Source organism: Oncorhynchus mykiss, chromosome 3 (genome assembly GCF_057628025.1).
Source record: "Oncorhynchus mykiss isolate SJ-2025 chromosome 3, ASM5762802v1, whole genome shotgun sequence".
NCBI classification, from domain to species: Eukaryota; Metazoa; Chordata; class Actinopteri; order Salmoniformes; family Salmonidae; genus Oncorhynchus; species Oncorhynchus mykiss.
In genome coordinates this window covers 31,139,549-31,163,384 of record NC_143024.1, presented here as the reverse complement: position 1 = coordinate 31,163,384, position 23,836 = coordinate 31,139,549, and the positions used below count along the sequence as shown (strand labels likewise).

Below are 23,836 nucleotides of genomic sequence, written 5' to 3'. Positions count from 1 at the left end.
GACCTTAACATTTCTCTAGGTAAAGAATGTCTGCAGTTTGACCACCAGTGGGCGTTATTTCCACTATACTCCTAAGGGGGCGTGGTCAGCATTTGCACTCCATTAAGTCCGTTAAGTAACATTTTGTTGCAATTCCAGTATTTGAGCCAGTCGTCAAGTCACGTAAATCGGAGTATATTGAAACCATCTGGAGTGTACACGACGATTTAGGGAAACATATCTTTAGGGAGAATCGATTGGTAAGTTACAGTAGGCAAGATAACAAGTATTTGTTTCTTGTTTGTGGTTGTTATGGACCTAGCTAGCGTAAGGTAAACGTTGGATTTTCTGCCAGCAATCTTAAACTAGCTAATTTGTTTGAGACGCGGGCATAGAGTAGCAAGTTAGCTAGCTACGTACTTGACAGTGTGGTCAGAATTAGCTGTGAAGAGATAAATATAATATTTGCTGTGGTTCATGGCGAGTGATGTGAAGCCGTGAGACAGAATAGGGTGGGTCAGCATGGGTGACAGCACACGGCTATAGTAAATGCACTAACTAACGTTAGCTATCTGCTGTATTTAACATTCACATTGTTGACGCAACTAGCTAGTTATGGTAACCAGAGACCGTAGAGAAACTCTCGCTGTGGTAACTATGTAGCTAGCTGTAACATATTGGCAGACGGTAACGGTAAGTATTATAATTTAACTTCCGGCATAAGCCATGGATTCACGAACGACACTGTTGGAGGATCCACATGGCTAATTTAACCTCCCATCAATCTGTTTAGATCCCAGATGAGATGGAGCGCCTCTGTCCCATTCTGCCAAATAACGGTTCTCTCTCAACTGTAGTCTGTTGTACACCCACCCAGACTGTTGATTTCCCTACTTTTTCTCAGCACAAGTACTAACCACAAAAGTAACTATTTGGAATTGGGACGAGCAGCAAAAGACTAGTAACGTTACTACCCCAGGGATTCTTGAACGATTAAGCCAACCAAGTGGAAACTGTCTAATGACGTTGACAATCTTAACCAAAACAGCTCTTAGGTCCAAATCAAGATGTTCTACACATGTGGACCCAATGAAGCCATGGTGGTGTCTGGTAAGATGCTTTGTTTTATGTGTTAATATTTAATAACATAATCTTATATAGCACTATACAGAACCCTCAAAAAAAAAACAGGTTGGGTAATCTACCCAGCCTTACCCCCATCGCCCTACATGGCCCAATATTATTATGACCCTTCTTGAAACTGTAATAAGCCTATGTTGTTTACTGTATGTGATTGTTTACAGTGCAAGTAACAGTAAACGTAATGCAGGGCCAAGTGACATGTGACTCACTTTAGCCTATCATCAAGTGTCATGTGATACCATTTAGCAACTCTGGGCCACTTTCAATTGTCAAACTTTGCTGATAGAAAAGTCATTAATTGAGCCAACGTGATTCCTTGATCTAGGTGTCGGAGAGGCATGTATATTATATATATTACATATTTCTATCTGAATGTTACAAAACATTGTGTCCTGCTGAACGTACCCCGGATGACACAGTGTGTAGTAAACTAGGACAGGAATCTCTAATCGGGCTCAGCTCAAACAGTACAGTACTTTGTTAACTTTTTACAAAATCAAATCCAAATCAAATGTATTTATATAGCCCTTCGTACATCAGCTGATATCTCAAAGTGCTGTACAGAAACCCAGCCTAAAACCCCAGACAGCAAGCAATGCAGGTGTTGAAGCACGGTGGCTAGGAAAAACTCCCTAGAAAGGCCAAAACCCTAGGAAGAAACCTAGAGAGGAACCAGGCTATGTGGGGTGGCCATTCCTCTTCTGGCTGTGCCGGGTGGAGATTATAACAGAATGTGGCCAAGATGTTCATAAATTACCAGCATGGTCAAAAATAACAAGGCAGAACAGTTGAAACTGGAGCAGCAGCACGGCCAGGTGGACTGGGGACAGCAAGGAGTCATCATGTCAGGTAGTCCTGAGGCATGGTCCTAGGGCTCAGGTCCTCCGAGAGAGAGAAAGAAAGCGAGAAAGAGAGAATTAGAGAGAGCGCACTTAAATTCACACTGGACACCGAATAGGACAGGAGAAGTACTCCAGATATAACAAACTGACCCTAGCCCCCCGCCACAAACTACTGCAGCATAAATACTGGAGACTGAGACAGGAGGGGCCAGGAGACACTGTGGCCCCATCCAAGGACACCCCCAGACAGGGCCAAACAGGAAGGATATAACCCCACCCACTTTGCCAAAGCACAGCCCCCACACCACTAGAGGGATATCTGCAACCACCAACTTACCATCCTGAGACAAGGCCGAGTATAGCCCACAAAGATCTCCGCCACGGCACAACCCAAGGGGGGGCGCCAACCCAGACAGGAAGATCACATCAGTGACTCAACCCACTCAAGTGACGCACCCCTCCTAGGGATGGTATGAAAGAGCCGCAGTAAGCCAGTGACTCAGCCCCTGTAATAGGGTTAGAGGCCAGGCAGAGACAGCAACAATACCAGCTGTCAGTAGGCTAGCTCCTCACTTACATTGTATTGTATGGAATGTGGTGTTGCAATGTAGTCCTATATGTAGGCAAATTAATATATGTCATAGACTCAGTGTGTACATGACATCTTAATTATGTGCACTACTGTGTTGACTGAGAGTATAGCCTAATGTAAACTCATCTCTCATATTTTCAAATAACCCACTCCTTTTTAGTATATACTAAGGCATTTTTTTCTCCCTTTTCTCTGTCAAAGTCTGATTGCTCTCTTCTTTACTTCTCTTCCAGGCTTTGGTCGTTCCCCTCCTCTAATGATCGCTGGAGGTAGAGTGTTTGTCCTCCCCTGTATTCAACAGATCCAGAGGTGGCTATCTCTCCCTCCCCTTCTTCTTTCGGTTATCTATCCATCCGTTCATCTATCCAGGGTTCATTCAGGGATTCTATTAATGTATAGAGAAAAAGGCCCCATAGTCCCTGTGTATTCTCTACTGTTACTGTAACGTTAGTAGTTAAATGAACCTATATGAATACCAGGCTACTATTTTAAACTTATAATGCAACACAATCTATCTGTCATTTGTAGCCTCCACCTGTAGTCGTGGTTACTCTCTCTGTCTGACTCACTTTCTTCTCCATCCCTCTCACTATCCCCCTCTCTATTCTCACTGTACTTTCCCTCTTTGAACCACTTCTCTCTGTCTCTGTTAGGATCACTCTGAACACCCTGACTCTGAATGTGAAGAGTGATAAGGTGTACACCCGTCATGGAGTGCCCATCTCTGTCACTGGCATCGCCCAAGTATGGACTTAGACGTCAACACCCCACCCAGTGTACATGTGAAAGTAGCCATGTATTCTGATTGGATAGGTACATTTGACCTCACATGGAATCTCCATTTGTCCTATGTGATCTTTGACCTCTAACCCCTGACCTCTGGCAGGTGAAGATCCAGGGTCAGAACAAGGAGATGCTGGCCACGGCCTGTCAGATGTTCATGGGGAAGTCTGAGGCTGAGGTCTCCAACATCGCCCTGGAAACACTGGAGGGGCACCAGAGGGCCATCATCGCCCATCTGACTGTTGAGGTAGGCTACCCACCGCACCATGTGCTGATAAAGGGCATGTGTTGCCTCTGGTGCCCTTTTCTCTTCCATAAGGAGTGCCTTGGTCTTTTGAATTGCTCAATGTCTCGCTGACTTCAACCTACAAGCCATAGCTTGTTTTTTTTCATCGTTGACTTTTCTCATAACTTACCAGAAGGCTAGCAAACCTGCCTGCCAACTTAGAGCATTAATAGTTATTCTAACATATGTAATAGTAACGCATTTCCTTTCATTCCCCTGGTCTGTCATTTACTTCCTGTGTAGCTCTGGCTGATCTCCTCTGTGTGCTACTGGTGTCACCTCCTCCCCACATAGATACAGAAATACTAGAAGGGACAAAGCCCCTCAGAACAGGCCAATTAGACAGGAACACTCATGGGTACACTCGTTATGGCTGGTCGACCCTAATCAATCAATCAATCAATCAAATGTATTTATAAAGCCCTTTTTACATCAGCTGATGTCACAAAGTGCTGTACAGAAACTCACCCTAAAACCTCAAACAGCAAGCAATGTTGATGTAGAAGCACGGTGGCTAGGACAAACTCCCTAGAAAGGCCGGAACCTAAGAAGAAACCTACAGAGGAACCAGGCTCTGAGGGGGGGGCAGTCCTCTTCTGGCTGTGCTGGGTGGAGATTATAACAGAACGTGGCCAAGATGTTCAAACGTTCATAGATGACCAGCAGAGTCAAATCATAATAATCACAGTGGTTGTAGAGGGTGCAACAGGTCAGCACCTCAGGAGTAAATGTCAGTTGGCTTTTCGTAGCCGATCATTCAGAGACAGCAGGTGCGGTAGAGAGAGGGTCCAAAACAGCAGGTCCGGGACAGGTAGGACGTTCAGTGAATAGGTCAGGATTCCATAGCCGCAGGCAGAACAGTTGAAACTGGAGCAGCAGCTTGACCAGGTGGACTGGGGAAAGCAAGGAGTCATCAGGCCAGGTAGTCCTGAAACATGATCCTAGGGGAGGGGGAGAGGGAGAGAGCCCCCAGACACAAACTATTGCAGCATAAATACTGGAGGCTGAGACAGGAGGGATCGGGAGACACTGTGACCCTGTCCAACGATCCCCCCGGACAGGGCCAAACAGGCAGGATATAACCCCACCCACTTTGCCAAAGCACAGCCCCCACACCACTAGAAGGATATCTTCAACCACCAACCTACTAGCCTGAAACGAGGCCAGGTATAGCCTACAATGATCTCCACAAACCTGAGGGGGCCGTCAACCCGGACAGGAAGATCACGTCAGTGACTCAACCCACTCAAGTGACGCACCCCTCCTAGGGACAGCATGGAAGAGCACCAGTAAGCCAGTGACTCAGCCCCCGTAATAGGATTAGTGGCAGAGAATCCCAGTGGAAAGAAGGGAACCGGCCAGGCAATGGCGGTTCGTCGCTCCAGTGCCTTTCCGTTCACCTTCACACCCCTGGGCCAGGCTACACTTAGTCATAGGACCTACCGAAGAGCTGAGTCTTCAATAAAGACTTAAAGGTCGAGACCGAGTCTGTGTCTCTCACATGGATAGGCAGACCATTCCATAAAAATTTAGCTTTATAGGAGAAAGCCCTGCCTCCAGCTGTTTACTTAGAAATTCTAGGTACAGTAAGGAGGCCTGCGTCTTGTGACCGTAGCGTACATGTAGGTATGTACAGCGGGACCAAATCAGAAATATAGGTAGGAGCAAGCCTATGCAATTTTTATTTATTTTTTTATTTATTTCACCTTTATTTAACCAGGTAGGCAAGTTGAGAACAAGTTCTCATTTACAATTGCGACCTGGCCAAGATAAAGCAAAGCAGTTAGACACATACAATGACACAGAGTTACACATGGAGTAAAACAAACATACAGTCAATAATACAGTATAAACAAGTCTATATACGATGTGAGCAAATTATGTGAGATAAGGGAGGTAAAGGCAAAAAAAAAGGCCATGGTGGCAAAGTAAATACAATATAGCAAGTAAAACACTGGAATGGTAGATTTGCAGTGGAAGAATGTGCAAAGTAGAAATACAAAAAATGGGGTGCAAAGGAGCTAAATAAAATAAATACAGTAGGGAAAGAGGCAGTTGTTTGGGCTAAATTATAGGTGGGCTATGTACAGGTGCAGTAATCTGTGAGCTGCTCTGACAGTTGGTGCTTAAAGCTAGTGAGAGAAATAAGTGTTTCCAGTTTCAGAGATTTTTGTAGTTCGTTCCAGTCATTGGCAGCAGAGAACTGGAAGGAGAAGCGGCCAAAGAAATAATTGGTTTTGGGGGTGACCAGAGAGATATACCTGCTGGAGCGCGTGCTACAGGTGGGTGATGCTATGATGACCAGCGAGCTGAGATAAGGGGGGACTTTACCTATTGGAGGCTATTTTGTAAATGACGTCGCCGAAGTCGAGGATTGGTAGGATGGTCAGTTTTACGGGGTTATGTTTGGCAGAATGAGTGAAGGATGCTTAGTTGCGAAATAGGAAGCCAATTCTAGATTTAACTTTGGATTGGAGATGTTTGATGTGGGTCTGGAAGGAGAGTTTACAGTCTAACCAGACACCTAGGTATTTGTAGTTGTCCACGTATTCTAAGTCAGAGCCGTCCAGAGTAGTGATGTTGGACAGGCGGGCAGGTGCAGGCAGCGATCGGTTGAAGAGCATGCATTTAGTTTTACTTGTATTTATGAGCAATTGGAGGCCACGGAACGAGAGTTGTATGGCATTGAAGCTTGCCTGGAGGGTTGTTAACACAGTGTCCAAAGAAGGGCCAGAAGTATACAGAATGGTGTTGCCTGCGTAGAGGTGGATCAGAGACTCACCAGCAGCAAGAGCGACCTCATTGATGTATACAGAGAAGAGAGTCGGTCCAAGAATTGAACCCTGTGGCACCCCCATAGAGACTGCCAGAGGTCCGAACAGCAGACCCTCCGATTTGACACACTGAACTCTATCAGAGAAGTAGTTGGTGAACCAGGCGAGGCAATCATTTGAGAAACCAAGGCTGTTGAGTCTGCCGATGAGGATGTGGTGATTGACAGAGTCGAAAGCCTTGGCCAGATCAATGAATACGGCTGGACAGTAATGTTTCTTAACGATGGCGGTTAAGATATCATTTAGGACCTTGAGCGTGGCTCAGGGTGCACCCATGACCAGCTCTGAAACCAGATTGCATAGCAGAGAAGGTATGGTGAGATTCGAAATGGTCGATAATCTGTTTGTTGACTTGGCTTTCGAAGACCTTAGAAATGCTTTGCAATGCAATGCTTTGTAGGTTAGCAGTAAAACCTTGAAATCAGCCCGAGCCTTAACAGGAAGCCAGTGTAGAGAGGCTAGCACTGGAGTAATATGATAACATTTTGGGGTTTTAGTCAAGATTGTAGCAGCCATGTTTAGCACTAACTGAAGTTTATTTAGTGCTTTAGCCGGATATTAGAGCATTGCAGTAGTCTAATCTAGAAGTGACAAAGCATGGATAAAGTTTTCTGCATTATTTTTGGACAGAAAGTTTCTGATTTTTGCGATGTTACGAAGACAGAAAAAATCAGTCCTTGCAATGTTCTTGATATGTTCATCGAAAGAGATCAGGGTCCAGAGTAACGCAGAGGTCCTTCAGTTTTATTTGAGACGACTGTACAACCATCAAGATTAATGGTCAGATCCAACAGAAGATACCTTTGTTTCTTGGGACCTAGAACTAGCATCTCTGTTTCGTCCGAGTTTAAAAGTAAAACATTTGCCGCCATCCACTTCCTTATGTTTGAAACACAGGCTTCCAGGGAAGGCAATTTTGGGGCTTCACCATGTTTCATCGAAATGTACAGCTGTGCATCGTCCGCATAGCAGTGAAAGTTAACATTATGTTTCTGAATGACATCACCAAGAGGTAAAATATATAGTGAAAACAATAGTGGTCCTAAAACGGAACACCGAAATTTACAGTTGATTTGTCAGAAGACAAACCATCCACAGAAACAAACTGATATCTTTCCGACAGATAAGATCTAAACCAGGCCAGAACTTGTCCGTGTAGACAAATTTGGGTTCCCAGTCTCTCCAAAATAATGTGGTGATCGATGGTATCAAAAGCAGCACTAAGGTCTAGGAGGACAGATGCAGAGCCTTGGTCTGACGCCATTAAAGGTAATTTACCACTGTCACAAGTGCAGTCTCAATGCTATGATGGAGTCTAAAACCAGACTGAAGTTGTTTTTTTTATTTATTTTTTAAATTTTTTACCCCTTTTTCTCCCCAATTTCGTAGTATCCAATTGTGTAGTAGCTACTATCTTGTCTCATCGCTACAACTCCCGTACGGGCTCGGGAGAGACGAAGGTTGAAAGTCATGCGTCCTCCGATACACAACCAACCAAGCCGCTGCTTCTTTAACACAGCGCACATCCAACCCGGAAGCCAGCCGCACCAATGCGCCGGAGGAAACACCGTGCACCTGGCCACCTTGGCTAGCGTACACTGCGCCCAACACGCCACAGGAGTCGCTGGTGCGCGATGAGACAAGGACACCCCTACCGACCAAGCCCTCCCTAACCCGGGCGACGCTAGGCCAATTGTGCGTCGCCCCACGGACCTCCCGGTCGCGGCCGGTTACAACAGAGCCTGGGTGCGAACCCAGGGCTCTGATGGCACAGCTGGCGCTGCAGTACAGCGCCATTAACCACTGTGCCACCCGGGAGGCCCAGACTGAAGTTTTTGAGAGGAATGGGAGATTCGATGTAGGCCAATACTTTTTGATATTTTCTGGGTCAAGGTTTGGCTTTTTCAAGAGAGGCTTTATTACTGCCACTTTTAGTGAGCTTGGTACACATCCGGTGGATAGAGAGCCATTTATTATGTTCAACATAGGAGGGCCAAGCACAGGAAGCAGCTCTTTCAGTAGTTTAGCTGGTATAGGGTCCAGTATGCAGCTTGAAGGTTTAGAGGCCAAGACTATTTTCATCAATGTGTTGAGATATAGTATTTAAAAAAACTTGCTTGTCACCGTTGATCCTAGGTCCTGGCAGAGTTGTGCAGACTCAGAACAACTGAGTTTGGATAAATAAGCCGATTTTAAAGGGGAGTCCGTAATTTGCTTTCTAATGTCTTTTCATCAAAGAAATTTGTGATTTTATCACTGCTGAAGTGAAAGCCATCCTCTCTTGGGGAATGCTGCTTTTTAGTTAGCTTTGCGATAGCATCAAAAATAAATGTTGGATTGTTCTTCTCCGCAATGAAGTTGGAAAAATAGGATGATTGAGCATCAGTGAGGGCTCTTCGATACTGCTCGGTACTGTCTTTCCAAGCCAGTCGAAAGACTTCCAGTTTGGTGTAGCGCCATTTCCGTTCCAATTTTCTGGAAGCTTGCTTCAGGGCTCGGGTATTTTCTGTATACCAGGGAGCTAGTTTGTTATGACACATTTTGTTTGTTTTTAGGGGTGCGACTGCATCTAGGGTGTTACATTTAGTTCCTCACTTTGGTGGTTAACTGATTTTGTACTCTGACGTCCTTGGGTAGGTGGAGGGAGTCTGGAAGGACATCTAAGAATCTTTGGGTTGTCTGAGACTATAGCATGGCTTTTGATGATCCTTGGTTCGGGTCTGAGTAGATTATTTATTGCGGTTGCAAATGTAATAAAATGGTGGTCCGATAGTCCAGGATTATGAGGAAAAACATTAAGATTCACAATATTTATTCCACGGGACAAAACTAGGTCCAGAGTATGACTGTGGCAGTGAGTAGGTCCGGAGACATATTGGACAAAACCCACTGAGTCAATGATGGCTCCGAAAGCCTTTTGGAGTGGGTCTGTGGACTTTTCCATGTGAGTATTCAAGTCACCAAAAATGTGAATATTATCTGCCATGACTACAAGGTCTGATAGGAATTCAGGGAACTCGGTGAGGAGCGCTGTATATGGCCCAGGAGGACTGTAAACAGTAACTATAAAAAGTTATTGAGTAGGCTGCATAAATTTCACGACTAGAAGATGAAAATAGTCGTTTTTGTTGTTGTAAATTGAAATTTGCTATCATAAATGTTAGCAACACCGCCACCTTTGCGCCTAAGCGTGGGGGATATGGTCACTAGTGTAACCAGGAGGAGAGGTCTCATTTGACACAGTAAATTCATCAGGCTTAAGCCATGTTTCGGTCAGGCTAATCACATCAAGATTATGATCAGTGATTAGTTCTTTGACTATAACTGCTTGGAAGTGAGGGATCTAAACATTAACTAGTCCTATTTTGAGATGTGAGAAATCACAATCTCTTTCAATAATGGCAGGAATGGAGGAGGTCTTTATTCCAGTGAGATTGCTAAGGCAAACACCACCATGTTTAGTTTTGCCCAACCTAGGTCGAGGCACAGACACGGTCTCAATGAGATTAGCTGAGCTGACTACACTGACTGTGCTAGTGGCAGACTCCACTAAGCTGGCAGGCTGGCTAACAGCCTGCTGCCTGGCCTGCACCCTATCTCATTGTGGAGCTAGATGAGTTAGAGCCCTGTCTATGTTCATAGATAAGATGAGAGCACCCCTCCAGCTAGGATGGAGTCTGTAACGGGTGGAGAGAAGACTCGGACCGACTCGTTGCTAAATGGGGAGAACCGGTTGAAAGTTTCTGTCGGCTGAATGGGCGACACTGGTTGAGTATTCCTACAGCATTTCCTTCCAGAAGCCATGAGAAAATTGTCCGGCTGCAGGGACCGTACGAGGGGATTTATACTACTTTCTGTACTTACTGGTGGCACAGACACCGTTTCATCCTTTCCTACACTTAAATGGCCCTTGCCTAACGATTGCGTCTGAAGCTGGGCTTGCAGCACAGCTGTCCTCGCCATAAGGCGATCGTTCTCCTGTATATTATGAGTACAGTGACTGCAATTAGAAGGTTTAATGTTACTTCTTAGCTTCGGCTGGTGGAGGTCGTGTAGAACCATGTCCAGATAAAGCGTCCGGGGTGAAAAAGGTGAATGAAAAAAGTTGTGCGAAGGGGAAAAATAATAAAAACCGTAAAGTTGGCAGGTAGCAAAGAAATGTTAGCAACAAACTGCACAGCAGCACGTAAACAACCCACTTGTCCTTTGTGGCTCAGTTAGTAGAGCATGGCGCTTGCAACGCCAGGGTTCATGGGTTAGATCCCCGTTGGGGCCACCAATACGAAAATGTATAAAAGTGGTATTAAATGGTATTATTATATTATCCTTCCCCTGTAGGAGATCTACCAGGACCGTAAGAAGTTTTCTGAGCAGGTGTTCAAGGTGGCCTCCTCTGACCTGGTCAACATGGGCATCGGCGTGGTCAGCTACACGCTCAAAGACGTTCACGACGACCAGGTTTGTTCGCTCTGACATATACAGCAACATTACGGTATGAAGGTCACACTGGGATTGTTACAGAAAACAGTCTGAAATTGAGATATTAGCACAGATTTGGTAAAAATGCAAATGCCTTTTTGAAAGTCAGTGTTTGAAAATGCAAGACAAATTGCTGCACAAAAATACTTGTTTATGTCTGTTTATGTTCATAACCAGTTTATAGTAGCAATAAGTCTCAAAGGGGTGTGGTATATGGCCAATATATCATGACAAAGGGTTGTACTTTGACACGATGCGAAGCGGACTGCCTGGACACAGCCCTTAGCCGTGGTATATTGGCCATATTGGGGCGGCAGGGTAGCCTAGTGGTTAGAGAGTTGGACTAGGAACCGGAAGGTTGCAAGTTCAAACCCCGAGCTGACAAGGTACTAATCTGTCGTTCTGCCCCTGAACAGGCAGTTAACCCATTGTTCCTAGGCCGTCATTGAAAATAAGAATTTGTTCTTAACTGACTTGCCTAGTTAAATAAAGATAAAAAAATAAAATAAAAAAAATATTACACAAACCCCTGAGGTGCCTTATTGCTATTATAAACTGGTTATGAACATAAATAGAACAGTAAGTATTTTTGTGGTATATTGCCTGATATATGCACAGCTGAAATGCTGTTTCAGCCAATCAGCATGCTGGACCCAAACTACCATGTTTCTAATAATAATAATAACACTGTCTCTGTCAGGACTACCTCACCTCCCTGGGTAAAGCTAGGACAGCTCAGGTGCAGAAGGATGCCAGGATCGGAGAGGCTCAGTACAAACGAGACGCGGTGATCCGTGAGGCCCAGGCCATGCAGGAGAAGGTGTCGGCCCAGTATCTGAATGAGATCGAGATGGCCAAAGCCCAGAGAGACTACGAGCTGAAGAAGGCTTCCTACGACTATGAGGTCAACACCAAGAAGGCAGAGTCTGAGATGGCATATCAGCTGCAGGTATCCTACCACCAAACTCTGGGCCGTGCAATGATCCTCTCATTCAGACGCTCAACACAGCTGAGGCAGTGTGTCGTGTTCTGATAATGGAAGATATTCCCGTTTATTTACACTGGGCAGAATCCTAACTTGAGACATGTGCATGATCCTCAAATTCCCTCCACTGCCATCACTTTTGATGTGAAGTGTCTGAGTGTTGTTTTGTAAATCCGTTGTGTTATTGGGGTTATGTAGGTGGCGAAGACGAAGCAGCGGATTGAGGAGGAGACGATGCAGGTGAAGGTGGTGGAGAGGTCTCAGCAGATCATGCTGCAGGAGCAGGAGATCACCCGCAAGGAGATGGAGCTGGAGGCCACGGTGAAGAAGCCTGCTGAGGCCGAGAGATACCGTCTGGAGAGACTGGCTGAGGCAGAACGGTATGTTACATTACCCAGGGCCTCATTGAGAAACGTTTTGTACGCACAAAATATGCCCCAAAACCTGCGTGCGCCAGTTTTCACGCGAAAGTTGTCACTTATAAAAAGTAAACTTGAGGTGAGAATGTACTTCTCCTCCTGCAGGCTCTGGACCATGTGTACACAACGTTTCTAGTGTTGCATTGCTAAAAGGCTAAAATAACATTGTGCAAATTAAGAATTTATGAGGACAATCTTATTCATAGCCAAAAACAAGTAGCTAAATATAATAACAAGATGTAATCATTTGCTGTTATTTTTGCGTTCTAAAATAATGATCATTGCAGAATAAATTCCTCATATTTTCTGGCCATATTCATATTTCTGAAGTAGCCATAGAACAAATGACAATGCACATCTCTCATTTAATTGAACCTATTAGATAGGCTATTATAAACATTTAAAAATTGCTCTAGCTAGCCTATGCATCCAACAGGGAGCGCAGTTTATAACAGACAGTTGAAATGAGAGTCTGTGGTTGATGTTTTACATTGAAGTGTGTAGGCTACAGCTGTTAGTAACCAAACTGTAGTTGTCCTTTTTTTCCAGGAACACCATGTTTCAGAATTCATGGGCAGTACAGCATATTTATGTTTGGGTAAAAAGTGACTGCAAAACATTATTGCAAACGATCTATTTACAGATCCACAACCATTTGCATTTGTTTCTGTCTTTCAGAAACGGTCAGGTACACCCCCTCCGGGACATTTTGTTTCTGTCTTTCAGAAACGGTCAGGTACACCCCCTCCGGGACATTTTGTTTCTGTCTTTCAGAAACGGTCAGGTACACCCCCTCCGGGACATTTTGTTTCTGTCTTTCAGAAACGGTCAGGTACACCCCCTCCGGGACATTTTGTTTCTGTCTTTCAGAAACGGTCAGGTACACCCCCTCCGGGACATTTTGTTTCTGTCTTTCAGAAACGGTCAGGTACACCCCCTCCGGGACATTTGATCAAGTTCACCATTGCTATTCCTTTGAGACACTTTAAATGTCTAATTGCAATACCTTTAAAGTAAACAGCAAATAAAGGCCTTATTGTCACCATAAAAGGGGAATGATGGGGGTATGTCAGAACTGTGGATATGTTCTGTTCTGTAGTCGTCAGTAGTCCTGGACAGTGAGTCCTGTTAAGGGTCCAACATTTGTTCAGCTCAACTCAAACTGTCTCTCTCTTTCACAGTGCACAGCTCATCATGGAGGCTGAGGCAGAGGCAGAGTCCATCAGAGTGAGTTCAGCAGCGCCTCCCTTCTCTCCTCTCTCTATCATGTCCCTCCACTCTCCTGTCACTCCTGTTGTCTCTTCACGCCCAGTACAATAGCTGTCTGATATGCCTCCTGTCTTAGCTCCCCCCTGACAGCCTGTCCCTTCCACCCTTTCATCCACTTTCTCTCGCTCTCTGTATCTCCCCTCTCTCCATATCCATCTCTCCATAGTGTTCTCTCCATAGTGTTCTCTCTTCCCATCTCTATTCTATATTCCCTGTCTCCTCCTTCGTAGACTTCGCTCACTTCCCTTAATATAACCTTACTTTAGGATAAGTTCTCTCTCTTCCTGTTTCATATATTATACACATCCTTATTAAACCATCCATTTCCCATTTGGATATATTTTTCATAAAACAACGTGGTTCAGAAGTTTATTATGTACACCACCTTGTTCATGAAAATGGTTCGCTCCTACAGACAGTGAGTCACGTGGCCTGCTATATAAAGCGGACAGACTGGCATTTCTGTTACATTGAACGTTAGAATGGGCAAAACGAGTGACCTAAGAAACTTTGAGCGTGGCGTGATCGTTGGTGCCAGGCGCGCCGGTTCCAGTACCTCAAACAGCTGGGGTGTACCGAGTCTCTGGGGTGTACCGAGTCTCTGGGGTGTACCGAGTCTCTGGGGTGTACCGAGTCTCTGGGGTGTACCGAGTCTCTGGGGTGTACCGAGTCTCTGGGGTGTACCGAGTCTCTGGGGTGTACCTGGGGTTTACTGAGTCTCTGGGGTTTACCTGGGGTGTACCGAGTCTCTGGGGTGTACCGAGTCTCTGGGGTGTACCGAGTCTCTGGGGTGTACCGAGTCTCTGGGGTGTACCGAGTCTCTGGGGTGTACCGAGTCTCTGGGGTGTACCGAGTCTCTGGGGTGTACCTGGGGTTTACTGAGTCTCTGGGGTTTACCTGGGGTGTACCGAGTCTCTGGGGTGTACCGAGTCTCTGGGGTGTACCGAGTCTCTGGGGTGTACCGAGTCTCTGGGGTGTACCGAGTCTCTGGGGTGTACCGAGTCTCTGGGGTGTACCGAGTCTCTGGGGTGTACCTGGGGTTTACTGAGTCTCTGGGGTTTACCTGGGGTGTACCGAGTCTCTGGGGTGTACCGAGTCTCTGGGGTTTACCTGGGGTTTACCGAGTCTCTGGGGTTTACCGAGTCTCTGGGGTTTACCGAGTCTCTGGGGTTTACCTGGGGTTTACCGAGTCTCTGGGGTTTACCTGGGGTTTACCTGGGGTGTACCGAGTCTCTGGGGTGTACCGAGTCTCTGGGGTGTACCGAGTCTCTGGGGTTTACCGAGTCTCTGGGGTTTACCGAGTCTCTGGGGTTTACCGAGTCTCTGGGGTTTACCGAGTCTCTGGGGTGTACCGAGTCTCTGGGGTGTACCGAGTCTCTGGGGTGTACCTGGGGTTTACTGAGTCTCTGGGGTGTACCTGGGGTGTACCGAGTCTCTGGGGTGTACCGAGTCTCTGGGGTGTACCGAGTCTCTGGGGTGTACCGAGTCTCTGGGGTGTACCGAGTCTCTGGGGTGTACCTGGGGTTTACTGAGTCTCTGGGGTTTACCTGGGGTGTACCGAGTCTCTGGGGTGTACCGAGTCTCTGGGGTTTACCTGGGGTTTACCGAGTCTCTGGGGTTTACCTGGGGTTTACCGAGTCTCTGGGGTTTACCTGGGGTTTACCTGGGGTGTACCGAGTCTCTGGGGTGTACCGAGTCTCTGGGGTGTACCGAGTCTCTGGGGTGTACCGAGTCTCTGGGGTGTACCGAGTCTCTGGGGTGTACCGAGTCTCTGGGGTGTACCGAGTCTCTGGGGTGTACCGAGTCTCTGGGGTTTACCGAGTCTCTGGGGTTTACCGAGTCTCTGGGGTTTACCGAGTCTCTGGGGTGTACCGAGTCTCTGGGGTTTACCTGGGGTGTACCGAGTCTCTGGGGTGTACCGAGTCTCTGGGGTGTACCGAGTCTCTGGGGTTTACCGAGTCTCTGGGTTTTTTAAATTTATTTATTTATTTATTTCACCTTTATTTAACCAGGTAGGCAAGTTGAGAACAAGTTCTCATTTGCAATTGCGACCTGGCCAAGATAAAGCAAAGCAGTTTGACACATACAACGACACAGAGTTACACATGGAGTAAAACAAACATACAGTCAATAATACAGTATAAACAAGTCTATATACGATGTGAGCAAATGAGGTGAGATAAGGGAGGTAAAGGCAATAAGGCCATGGTGGCAAAGTAGATAGAATATAGCAAGTAAAACACTGGAATGGTAGATTTGCAATGGGAGAATGTGCAAAGTAGAAATAAAAATAATGGGGGTGCAAAGGAGCAAAATAAATTAAATACAGTAGGGAAAGAGGTAGTTGTTTGGGCTAAATTATAGGTGGGCTATGTGCAGTAATCTGTGAGCTGCTCTGACAGTTGGTGCTTAAAGCTAGTGAGGGAGATAAGTGTTTCCAGTTTCAGAGATTTTTGTAGTTTGTTCCAGTCATTGGCAGCAGAGAACTGGAAGGAGAGGCGGCCAAATAAATAATTGGTTTTGGGGGTGACTAGAGAGATATACCTGCTGGAGCGTGTGCTACAGGTGGGAGATGCAATGGTGACCAGCGAGCTGAGATAAGGGGGGACTTTACCTAGCAGGGTCTTGTAGATGACATGGAGCCAGTGGGTTTGGCGACGAGTATGAAGCGAGGGCCAGCCAACGAGAGCGTACAGGTCGCAATGGTGGGTCGTATATGGGGCTTTGGTGACAAAACGGATTGCACTGTGATAGACTGCATCCAATTTGTTGAGTAGGGTATTGGAGGCTATTTTGTAAATGACATCGCCAAAGTCGAGGATTGGTAAGATGGTCAGTTTTACAAGGGTATGTTTGGCAGCATGAGTGAAGGATGCTTTGTTGCGAAATAGGAAGCCAATTCTAGATTTAACTTTGGATTGGAGTTGTTTGATATGGGTCTGGAAGGAGAGTTTACAGTCTAACCAGACACCTAAGTATTTGTAGTTGTCCACGTATTCTAAGTCAGAGCCGTCCAGAGTAGTAATGTTGGACAGGCGGGTAGGTACAGGTAGTGATCGGTTGAAGAGCATGCATTTAGTTTTACTTGTATTTAAGAGCAATTGGAGGCCACGGAAGGAGAGTTGTATGGCATTGAAGCTTGCCTGGAGGGTTGTTAACACAGTGTCCAAAGAAGGGCCAGAAGTATACATAATGGTGTTGCCTGCGTAGAGGTGGATCAGAGACTCACCAGCAGCAAGAGCGACCTCATTGATGTATACAGAGAAGAGAGTCGGTCCAAGAATTGAACCCTGTGGCACCCCCATAGAGACTGCCAGAGGTCCGGACAGCAGACCCTCCGATTTGACACACTGAACTCTATCAGAGAAGTAGTTGGTGAACCAGGCGAGGCAATCATTTGAGAAACCAAGGCTGTTGAGTCTGCCGATGAGGATGTGGTGATTGACAGAGTCGAAAGCCTTGGTCAGATCAATGAATACGGCTGCACAGTAATGTTTCTTATCGATGGCGGTTAAGATATCATTTAGGACCTTGAGCGTGGCTGAGGTGCACCCATGACCAGCTCTGAAACCAGATTGCATAGCAGAGAAGGTATGGTGAGATTCGAAATGGTCGGTAATCTGTTTGTTGACTTGGCTTTCGAAGACCTTAGAAAGGCATGGTAGGATAGATATAGGTCTGTAGCAGTTTGGGTCAAGAGTGTCACCCCCTTTGAAGAGGGGGATGACCGCAGCTGCTTTCCAATCTTTGGGAATCTCAGACGACACGAAAGAGAGGTTGAACAGGCTAGTAATAGGGGTGGCAACAATTTTGGCAGATAATTTTAGAAAGAAAGGGTCCAGATTGTCTAGCCCGGCTGATTTGTAGGGGTCCAAGATTTTGCAGCTCATTCAGAACATCAGCTGAGCAGATTTGGGAGAAGGAGAAATGGGGAAGGCTTGGGCGAGTTGTTGTGGGGGGTGCAGTGCTGTTGACCGGGGTAGGAGTAGCCAGGTGGAAAGCATGGCCAGCCGTAGAAAAATGCTTATTGAAATTCTCAATTATGGTGGATTTATCAGTGGTGACAGTGTTTCCTATCTTCAGTGCAGTGGGCAGCTGGGAGGAGGGGTTCTTATTCTCCATGGACTTTACAGTGTCCCAGAACTTTTTTGAGTTAGTGTTGCAGGAAGCAAATTTCTGCTTGAAAAAGCTAGCCTTGGCTTTTCTAACTGCCTGTGTATAATGGTTTCTAGCTTCCCTGAACAGCTGCATATCACGGGGGCTGTTCGATGCTAATGCAGAACGCCCGCCATAGGATGTTTTTTTGTTGGTTAAGGGCAGTCAGGTCTGGGGAGAACCAAGGGCTATATCTATTCCTGGTTCTAAATTTCTTGAATGGGGCATGTTTATTTAAGATGGTTAGGAAGGCATTTTAAAAAAAATATCCAGGCATCCTCTACTGACGGGATGAGGTCAATATCCTTCCAGGATACCCCGGCCAGGTCGATTAGAAAGGCCTGCTCGCTGAAGTGTTTCAGGGAGCGTTTTACAGTGATGAGTGGAGGTCGTTTGACCGCTGTCCCATTACGGATGCAGGCAATGAGGCAGTGATCGCTGAGATCTTGGTTGAAAACAGCAGAGGTGTATTTAGAGGGCAAGTTTGTTAGGATGATATCTATGAGGGTGCCCGTGTTTAAGGCTTTGGGGAGGTACCTGGTAGGTTCATTGATAATTTGTGTGAGGTTGAGGGCATCAAGTTTAGATTATAGGATGGCTGGGGTGTTAAGCATGTTCCAGTTTAGGTCGCCTAGCAGCACAAGCTCTGAAGATAGATGGGGGGCAATCAGTTCACATATGGTGTCCAGAGCACAGCTGGGGGCAGAGGGTGGTCTATAGCAGGCGGCAACGGTGAGAGACTTGTTTTTAGAGAGGTGGATTTTTAAAAGTAGAAGTTCAAATTGTTTGGGTACAGACCTGGATAGTAGGACAGAACTCTGCAGGCTATCTTTGCAGTAGATTGCAACACCGCCCCCTTTGGCAGTTCTATCTTGTCTGAAAATGTTGTAGTTTGGAATTAAAATGTCTGAATTTTTGGTGGTCTTCCTAAGCCAGGATTCAGACACAGCTAGAACATCCGGGTTGGCAGAGTGTGCTAAAGCAGTGAATAGAACAAACTTAGGGAGGAGGCTTCTAATGTTAACATGCATGAAACCAAGGCTATTACGGTTACAGAAGTCGTCAAAAGAGAGCGCCTGGGGAATAGGAGTGGAGCTAGGCACTGCAGGGCCTGGATTCACCTCTACATCGCCAGATGAACAGAGTAGGAGTAGAATAAGGGTGCGGCTAAAAGCAATAAGAATTGGTCGTTTAGAACGTCTATGAACAGAGAGTAAAAGGAGGTTTCTGGGGACAATAAAATAGCATCAAGGTATAATGTACAGACAAAGGTAAGGTAGGATGTGAATACAGTGGAGGTAAACCTAGGTATTGAGTGATGAAGAGAGAGATATTGTCTCTAGAAACATCATTGAAACCAGGAGATGTCATTGCATGTGTGGGTGGTGGAACTAATAGGTTGGATAAGGTATAATGAGCAGGACTAGAGGCTCTACAGTGAAATAAGCCAATAAACACTAACCAGAACAGCAATGGACAAGGCATATTGACATGAAGGAGAGGCATGCTCAGTCGAGTGATCAAAAGGGTCCAGTGAGTGGAGAGGTTGGTTGGGGGTCACGGCGATTTAGACAGCTAAATCGGTAGCAAGCTAGCATAGGAGCAAGCTAGCATAAGATGGAGGTCTGTTATTAGCCAACTCTTGCGTTCCGTCAGTAGATTAGTGGGTTTCCGTGTGGTAGAGGGGATGAATCCAAATCACACAACAACAACAAAAATAAAAACAATAGATATAGTTATAGAGGCCCAAGAAGAAAAATAAATAAATAATATACAAATTGTCCGATTGTCTATTCAGATAGCAGCCGATAAGATAGCCAACGGCTAGCATGCCGCAGATGGGCGCCCAGGCAACGTTGCGCCGGAGGAGCCAGCCGGACAGTTCCCTCGGGTAGACAACGTCGGCAGTCTAGCCGTGAAGGCCCGGTGGGGCTCCGCGTAGGCAGCAAAACGGGTCCGGATAGGTGACTGCAGCCCAGGAGTGATTGGTGGAACTCTTCAGCTGGCTAGCTCCGGAACAATTGATGTTAGCTCCGGAATCGACAAAGTTTACCGAGTCTCTGGGGTTTACCGAGTCTCTGGGGTGTACCGAGTCTCTGGGGTGTACCGAGTCTCTGGGGTGTACCGAGTCTCTGGGGTGTACCGAGTCTCTGGGGTGTACCGAGTCTCTGGGGTGTACCGAGTCTCTGGGGTGTACCGAGTCTCTGGGGTGTACCGAGTCTCTGGAGTGTACCGAGTCTCTGGGGTGTACCGAGTCTCTGGGGTTTACCGAGTCTCTGGGGTGTACCTGGGGTTTACCGAGAATGGTGCGACAAACACAAAACATCCAGTCAGCGGCAGTCCTGTGGGTGAAAACAGCTCGTTGTTGAGAGAGGTTGGAGGAGAACATCAAGGATCGTGCTAAGAGATGGGCCACAAACAGGCAAATGGCGGCGCAGAACGACATCTCGAAAGGCACAACTCGTCGGTCCTTGTCACGGATGGGCTACTGCAGCAGACGACCACACCGGGTTCCACTCCTATCAGCTCCAGTGGGCACGCGATCACCAACACTCGACAATTGAGTGGAAAAACATTGCCTGGCTTGACGAATCCCGGTTCCTGTTGCATCATGCTGGTGGCAGTCAGGATTTGGTGTCAGCAGCATGACTCCATGGCCCCATCCAGCCTGGTGTTAATGGTACAGGCTGGTGGTGTAATGGTGTGGGGAATGTTTTCCTGCCACACGAGTAGGTCCCTTGAAACCAATTGAGCAATGTTTCCATACCCGAAGAATTCAGGCTGTTCTGGACCCTACCTGGTACTAGATGGGTATACCTAATAAACTGGCAACTGAGTGTTCTTATTTATTATTTCATATATACAACCTTTGTTTATTTGAACTAATGTGTTCTCTGTCCTGTCTGTGTAGATGAGGGGCGATGCTGAGGCGTTTGCTCTGGAGGCTAAAGGTCGTGCCGAGGCAGAGCAGATGGCTAAGAAGGCTGAGGCTTTTAAACAGTACGGGGAGGGGGCCATGGTGGACATGCTGCTGGAGAAACTACCACTGGTCAGTCACACTGGGAGTAGGACTGGGAGGGTGCATGGATAGGGAGAAGGATTGATGGGGGAGAGTTTAAGCGGATGGATGAAGAGATTGGATGGATGGTCAGATTCAGTGGATATGAGGATAGATGGATGACAGATTGATTAGATGACAGATGGACATGTAGTGTACTGTTACTGCAGTCCTGTCTGCTGCTGTTCTCTTCCTGAGGCTGCCATCACTCCTCCTGTCCTCTAGATAGCAGAGGAGATCAGCAGGCCCCTCTCCATGGCCCAGAAGGTTACCATGGTTTCCAGCGGCGGGGGTGAGGTGGGCGCGGCCAAGCTGACCGGAGAGGTTCTGGACATCATGACCAGACTACCAGCTGCCGTGGAGAAACTCACTGGAATCAACATCTCACAGGTGTGTGTGTGTGAGGAAGAGAGAGGAAAATAGAATTTGTGTGTACATATTTGTCGACAAACACTGACATTCTCTCCCCTTCTTTCCACAGGTTGGGCTGTCCACCTGAATGGGCTGAGAATGGAGCCTAGTTATTGAGACAGCCTGCACCGCCAGACCAGGAACTCCATACTGCCTCCTTGTGCCTATAATTATTATTACCTAGTGTAGTTGTCTGTCTGCATGCCTGTCTCCTTAGGGCATGTCTGTCTGCATGCCTGTCTCCTTAGGGCATGTCTGTCTGCATGTCTGTCTGCATGCCTGTCTCCTTAGGGCATGTCTGTCTGCATGCCTGTCTCCTTAGGGCATGTCTGTCTGCATGCCTGTCTCCTTAGGGCATGCCTGTCTCCTTAGGGCATGCCTGTCTCCTTAGGGCATGCCTGTCTCCTTAGGGCATGCCTGTCTCCTTAGGGCATGTCTCAACACTCTTATTCGACCTCCCCTCTTGCTTCCTGGTCCTTGTTGGCACTGATCTGAAAACAGAGGATGGTTCCAAGCTGTATGTTGTAAGCCTACTGGGGGAGTGTGTGTCCTGGTCATTCATAACTGGTTAGTTCAGCTTGGATGAAGGAAAGAAAAGCACTTTGGACTAGCATGACACGGCCTTCGTCGTTCTGGTAGTAACTCCGCCTCCTCCACCATTCTGTACTCTTCTCTCCGTCCGCTATTCAGTGTGTTTTAATCACTGCTTCAAGCCTGCCTCTGTCTCCCTCCATTACAGGTTTGGGTCCATATAAACTGTTCAACTGTCACATAGTTGTAATTCCTAGAATGTTATTTCATTGGGATGTGGTTGTGTTTGAGAAATGATGTAGGAAATAATCGTGTCAGTATGAGGTCATCCATGTTATTGTTGGGTTTGTCAGCTGATTGTTTTGTCAACATTTGCAGTTCTAGAAGGTTCTCAGCATCGGAAGCTTGCTTAGTTGCTATCAATTGCTTTGAAAATGAAGAAATGCTTTTTACTTTCACTGGGAAGAAATGAAGAAATGTCCACAATCAGAATTTAGATAATGGTAGTCATTTTTATACATGACTTCTGCATGCCGTACAGCATTCCAGTACCTCTGTCTACCACCGTATGGACAAAGTGGTTTTCCACTATGTGCTCCCCTGACAGTAGACTCTAGATCAGTCTATCTACTCATATCTCTAAGATGACACTCTAGAATGGCCAGTGCCTTGTTTTAGAGTCTAATTAATCATATCACTACAAGCCATATTACAATAGAAGCCAAGTTACATGCAGATTATGCTGTTTTTTGTAAGTCTGTTTTATGATTTGTGGGCTTTTTGCCATGACTCTGCCATTTGTGGGGGATGACATCACAAACTATATGATGGGTTGGCACTAAACCTCTTCTGTGTTGGTACAATACTGGCATAGACACAATCAATGGAGTACCGACTGATGGTACCTAATCTAATTACCAAAGCAATAAACAAGGAACTACAGATTCTGTTACTATACTGTTGTTTATCCAACAGACAGATTGTCATGTACACCATTATGGCTTAGTTCCAGTGTGTTTCTAAACCCTAGACTTATTAGACAGACAGGCCTTCGATCAGAGCTTCTACTGTGCTACAACTGTATAAAGGTGGAGACATTCTGTGAAGTGATTGGAAGGAAGAGGGAGGGAGCAGACTGGGGATTTCCTGCTGAAGGCTAACCTCAGAGGTCTCTCTAGGTCAGGTGTACTGTCAGTCACGTGGTGTATGGTGTTGTTTGAGGTGAAGGTATGTGTGTAGAAGAGGGGAATGGGTGCCAGTCTGTTTCTGCTCTCTTTTCAAATCCTTATAGAATTGCCATGCCAAACATGTTTCCCTTGACAATGACAATGGAACAGGCAAAAACACTAAAGTAGTGGACTTCCATTAAGTTGTATGGTCCAGTGGGGTATACAGGAACCTTCTATAGATTGGAGTAGACAATATACATTTGAATTAGGAGCTATCCTTTCATATCGTAATATCATTAGAATGGGGGTATTTTTGTCGTGCTGGTTTGATCCTTTTGTAGTACAGGGTTGTTGTAGTTGTTAGGGACTTGTTCTATACCATAGAAATAGAATCCTTCTAATTCTATACCGCTGCTCAGGATTCTAGAAGCTACTTCTCTCTACCGGATTGAATACTACCCCAAAGCTTACATGCGATCTGGCTGTCTATGCATTTTGTTACCAAGTGCCTGACTAAGTTGAAAGCTTCCCATTTTTCTCTCAACCTAAAGGCTAAACTATCACACCAGGTTAAACATGAACAATCTAGAGGCATGCTATGTCCTAAAGATATTAATGAAAGCCAATTTCGTCAAACAAATTCTACTGCTTTCACTTATGCACACACCTGTATATTACATCAGTCAATGATTTGTGACTTCTAGCCTTTTTCTGTACTGTAGCTGCACTTAGTTAAATGTGATTTCTGTGTTTATTTCCATCTATACTTTGTTGACTTGCCAAAATAATCCTGGCCTCCCGTGTAGTGTAAATTTAGTATGCAAGTGCACTAAGTTATAAATATTTGGAATGAAATTATTGTAACAACATATAAACACAAACTCTGATTTCCTAACGTAAA

At 46.0% G+C, this 23,836-nt stretch overlaps 1 protein-coding gene across 4 annotated transcripts; it reads left to right on the top strand.

Annotated features, from left to right (window-relative positions):
- Positions 1 to 23,836, top strand: LOC110512480 (flotillin-1). Of its 4 annotated transcripts, none has more exons than XM_036971271.2 (12): positions 1 to 239; positions 1,028 to 1,089; positions 2,790 to 2,865; positions 3,210 to 3,369; positions 3,443 to 3,586; positions 10,798 to 10,917; positions 11,639 to 11,887; positions 12,122 to 12,303; positions 13,524 to 13,569; positions 20,678 to 20,815; positions 21,050 to 21,214; positions 21,306 to 23,836. In XM_036971271.2, the coding sequence occupies exons 5-12, from the start codon at positions 3,470 to 3,472 to the stop codon at positions 21,321 to 21,323; spliced, it is 1,035 nt and encodes a 344-aa protein (XP_036827166.2). In that variant the 5' UTR covers positions 1 to 239; positions 1,028 to 1,089; positions 2,790 to 2,865; positions 3,210 to 3,369; positions 3,443 to 3,469; the 3' UTR covers positions 21,324 to 23,836. The 4 variants fall into 4 exon arrangements, with proteins under 4 accessions (XP_036827166.2, XP_036827150.2, XP_090084159.1 ...); XM_036971255.2 differs by having other exon boundaries at positions 33 to 239; positions 3,210 to 3,300; XM_090228033.1 differs by having other exon boundaries at positions 84 to 239; positions 884 to 1,089; positions 3,210 to 3,300.

Bases quoted from the DNA above. Each gene is read 5' to 3' on its own strand.
- LOC110512480 (XM_036971255.2), top strand. From the start codon at position 1,047: ATGTTCTACACATGTGGACCCAATGAAGCCATGGTGGTGTCTG. The intron at 10,918-11,638 runs GTTTGTTCGCTC...TGTCTCTGTCAG, and splicing joins AAGACGTTCACGACGACCAG to GACTACCTCACCTCCCTGGG. The intron at 12,304-13,523 runs GTATGTTACATT...TCTCTTTCACAG, and splicing joins AGACTGGCTGAGGCAGAACG to TGCACAGCTCATCATGGAGG.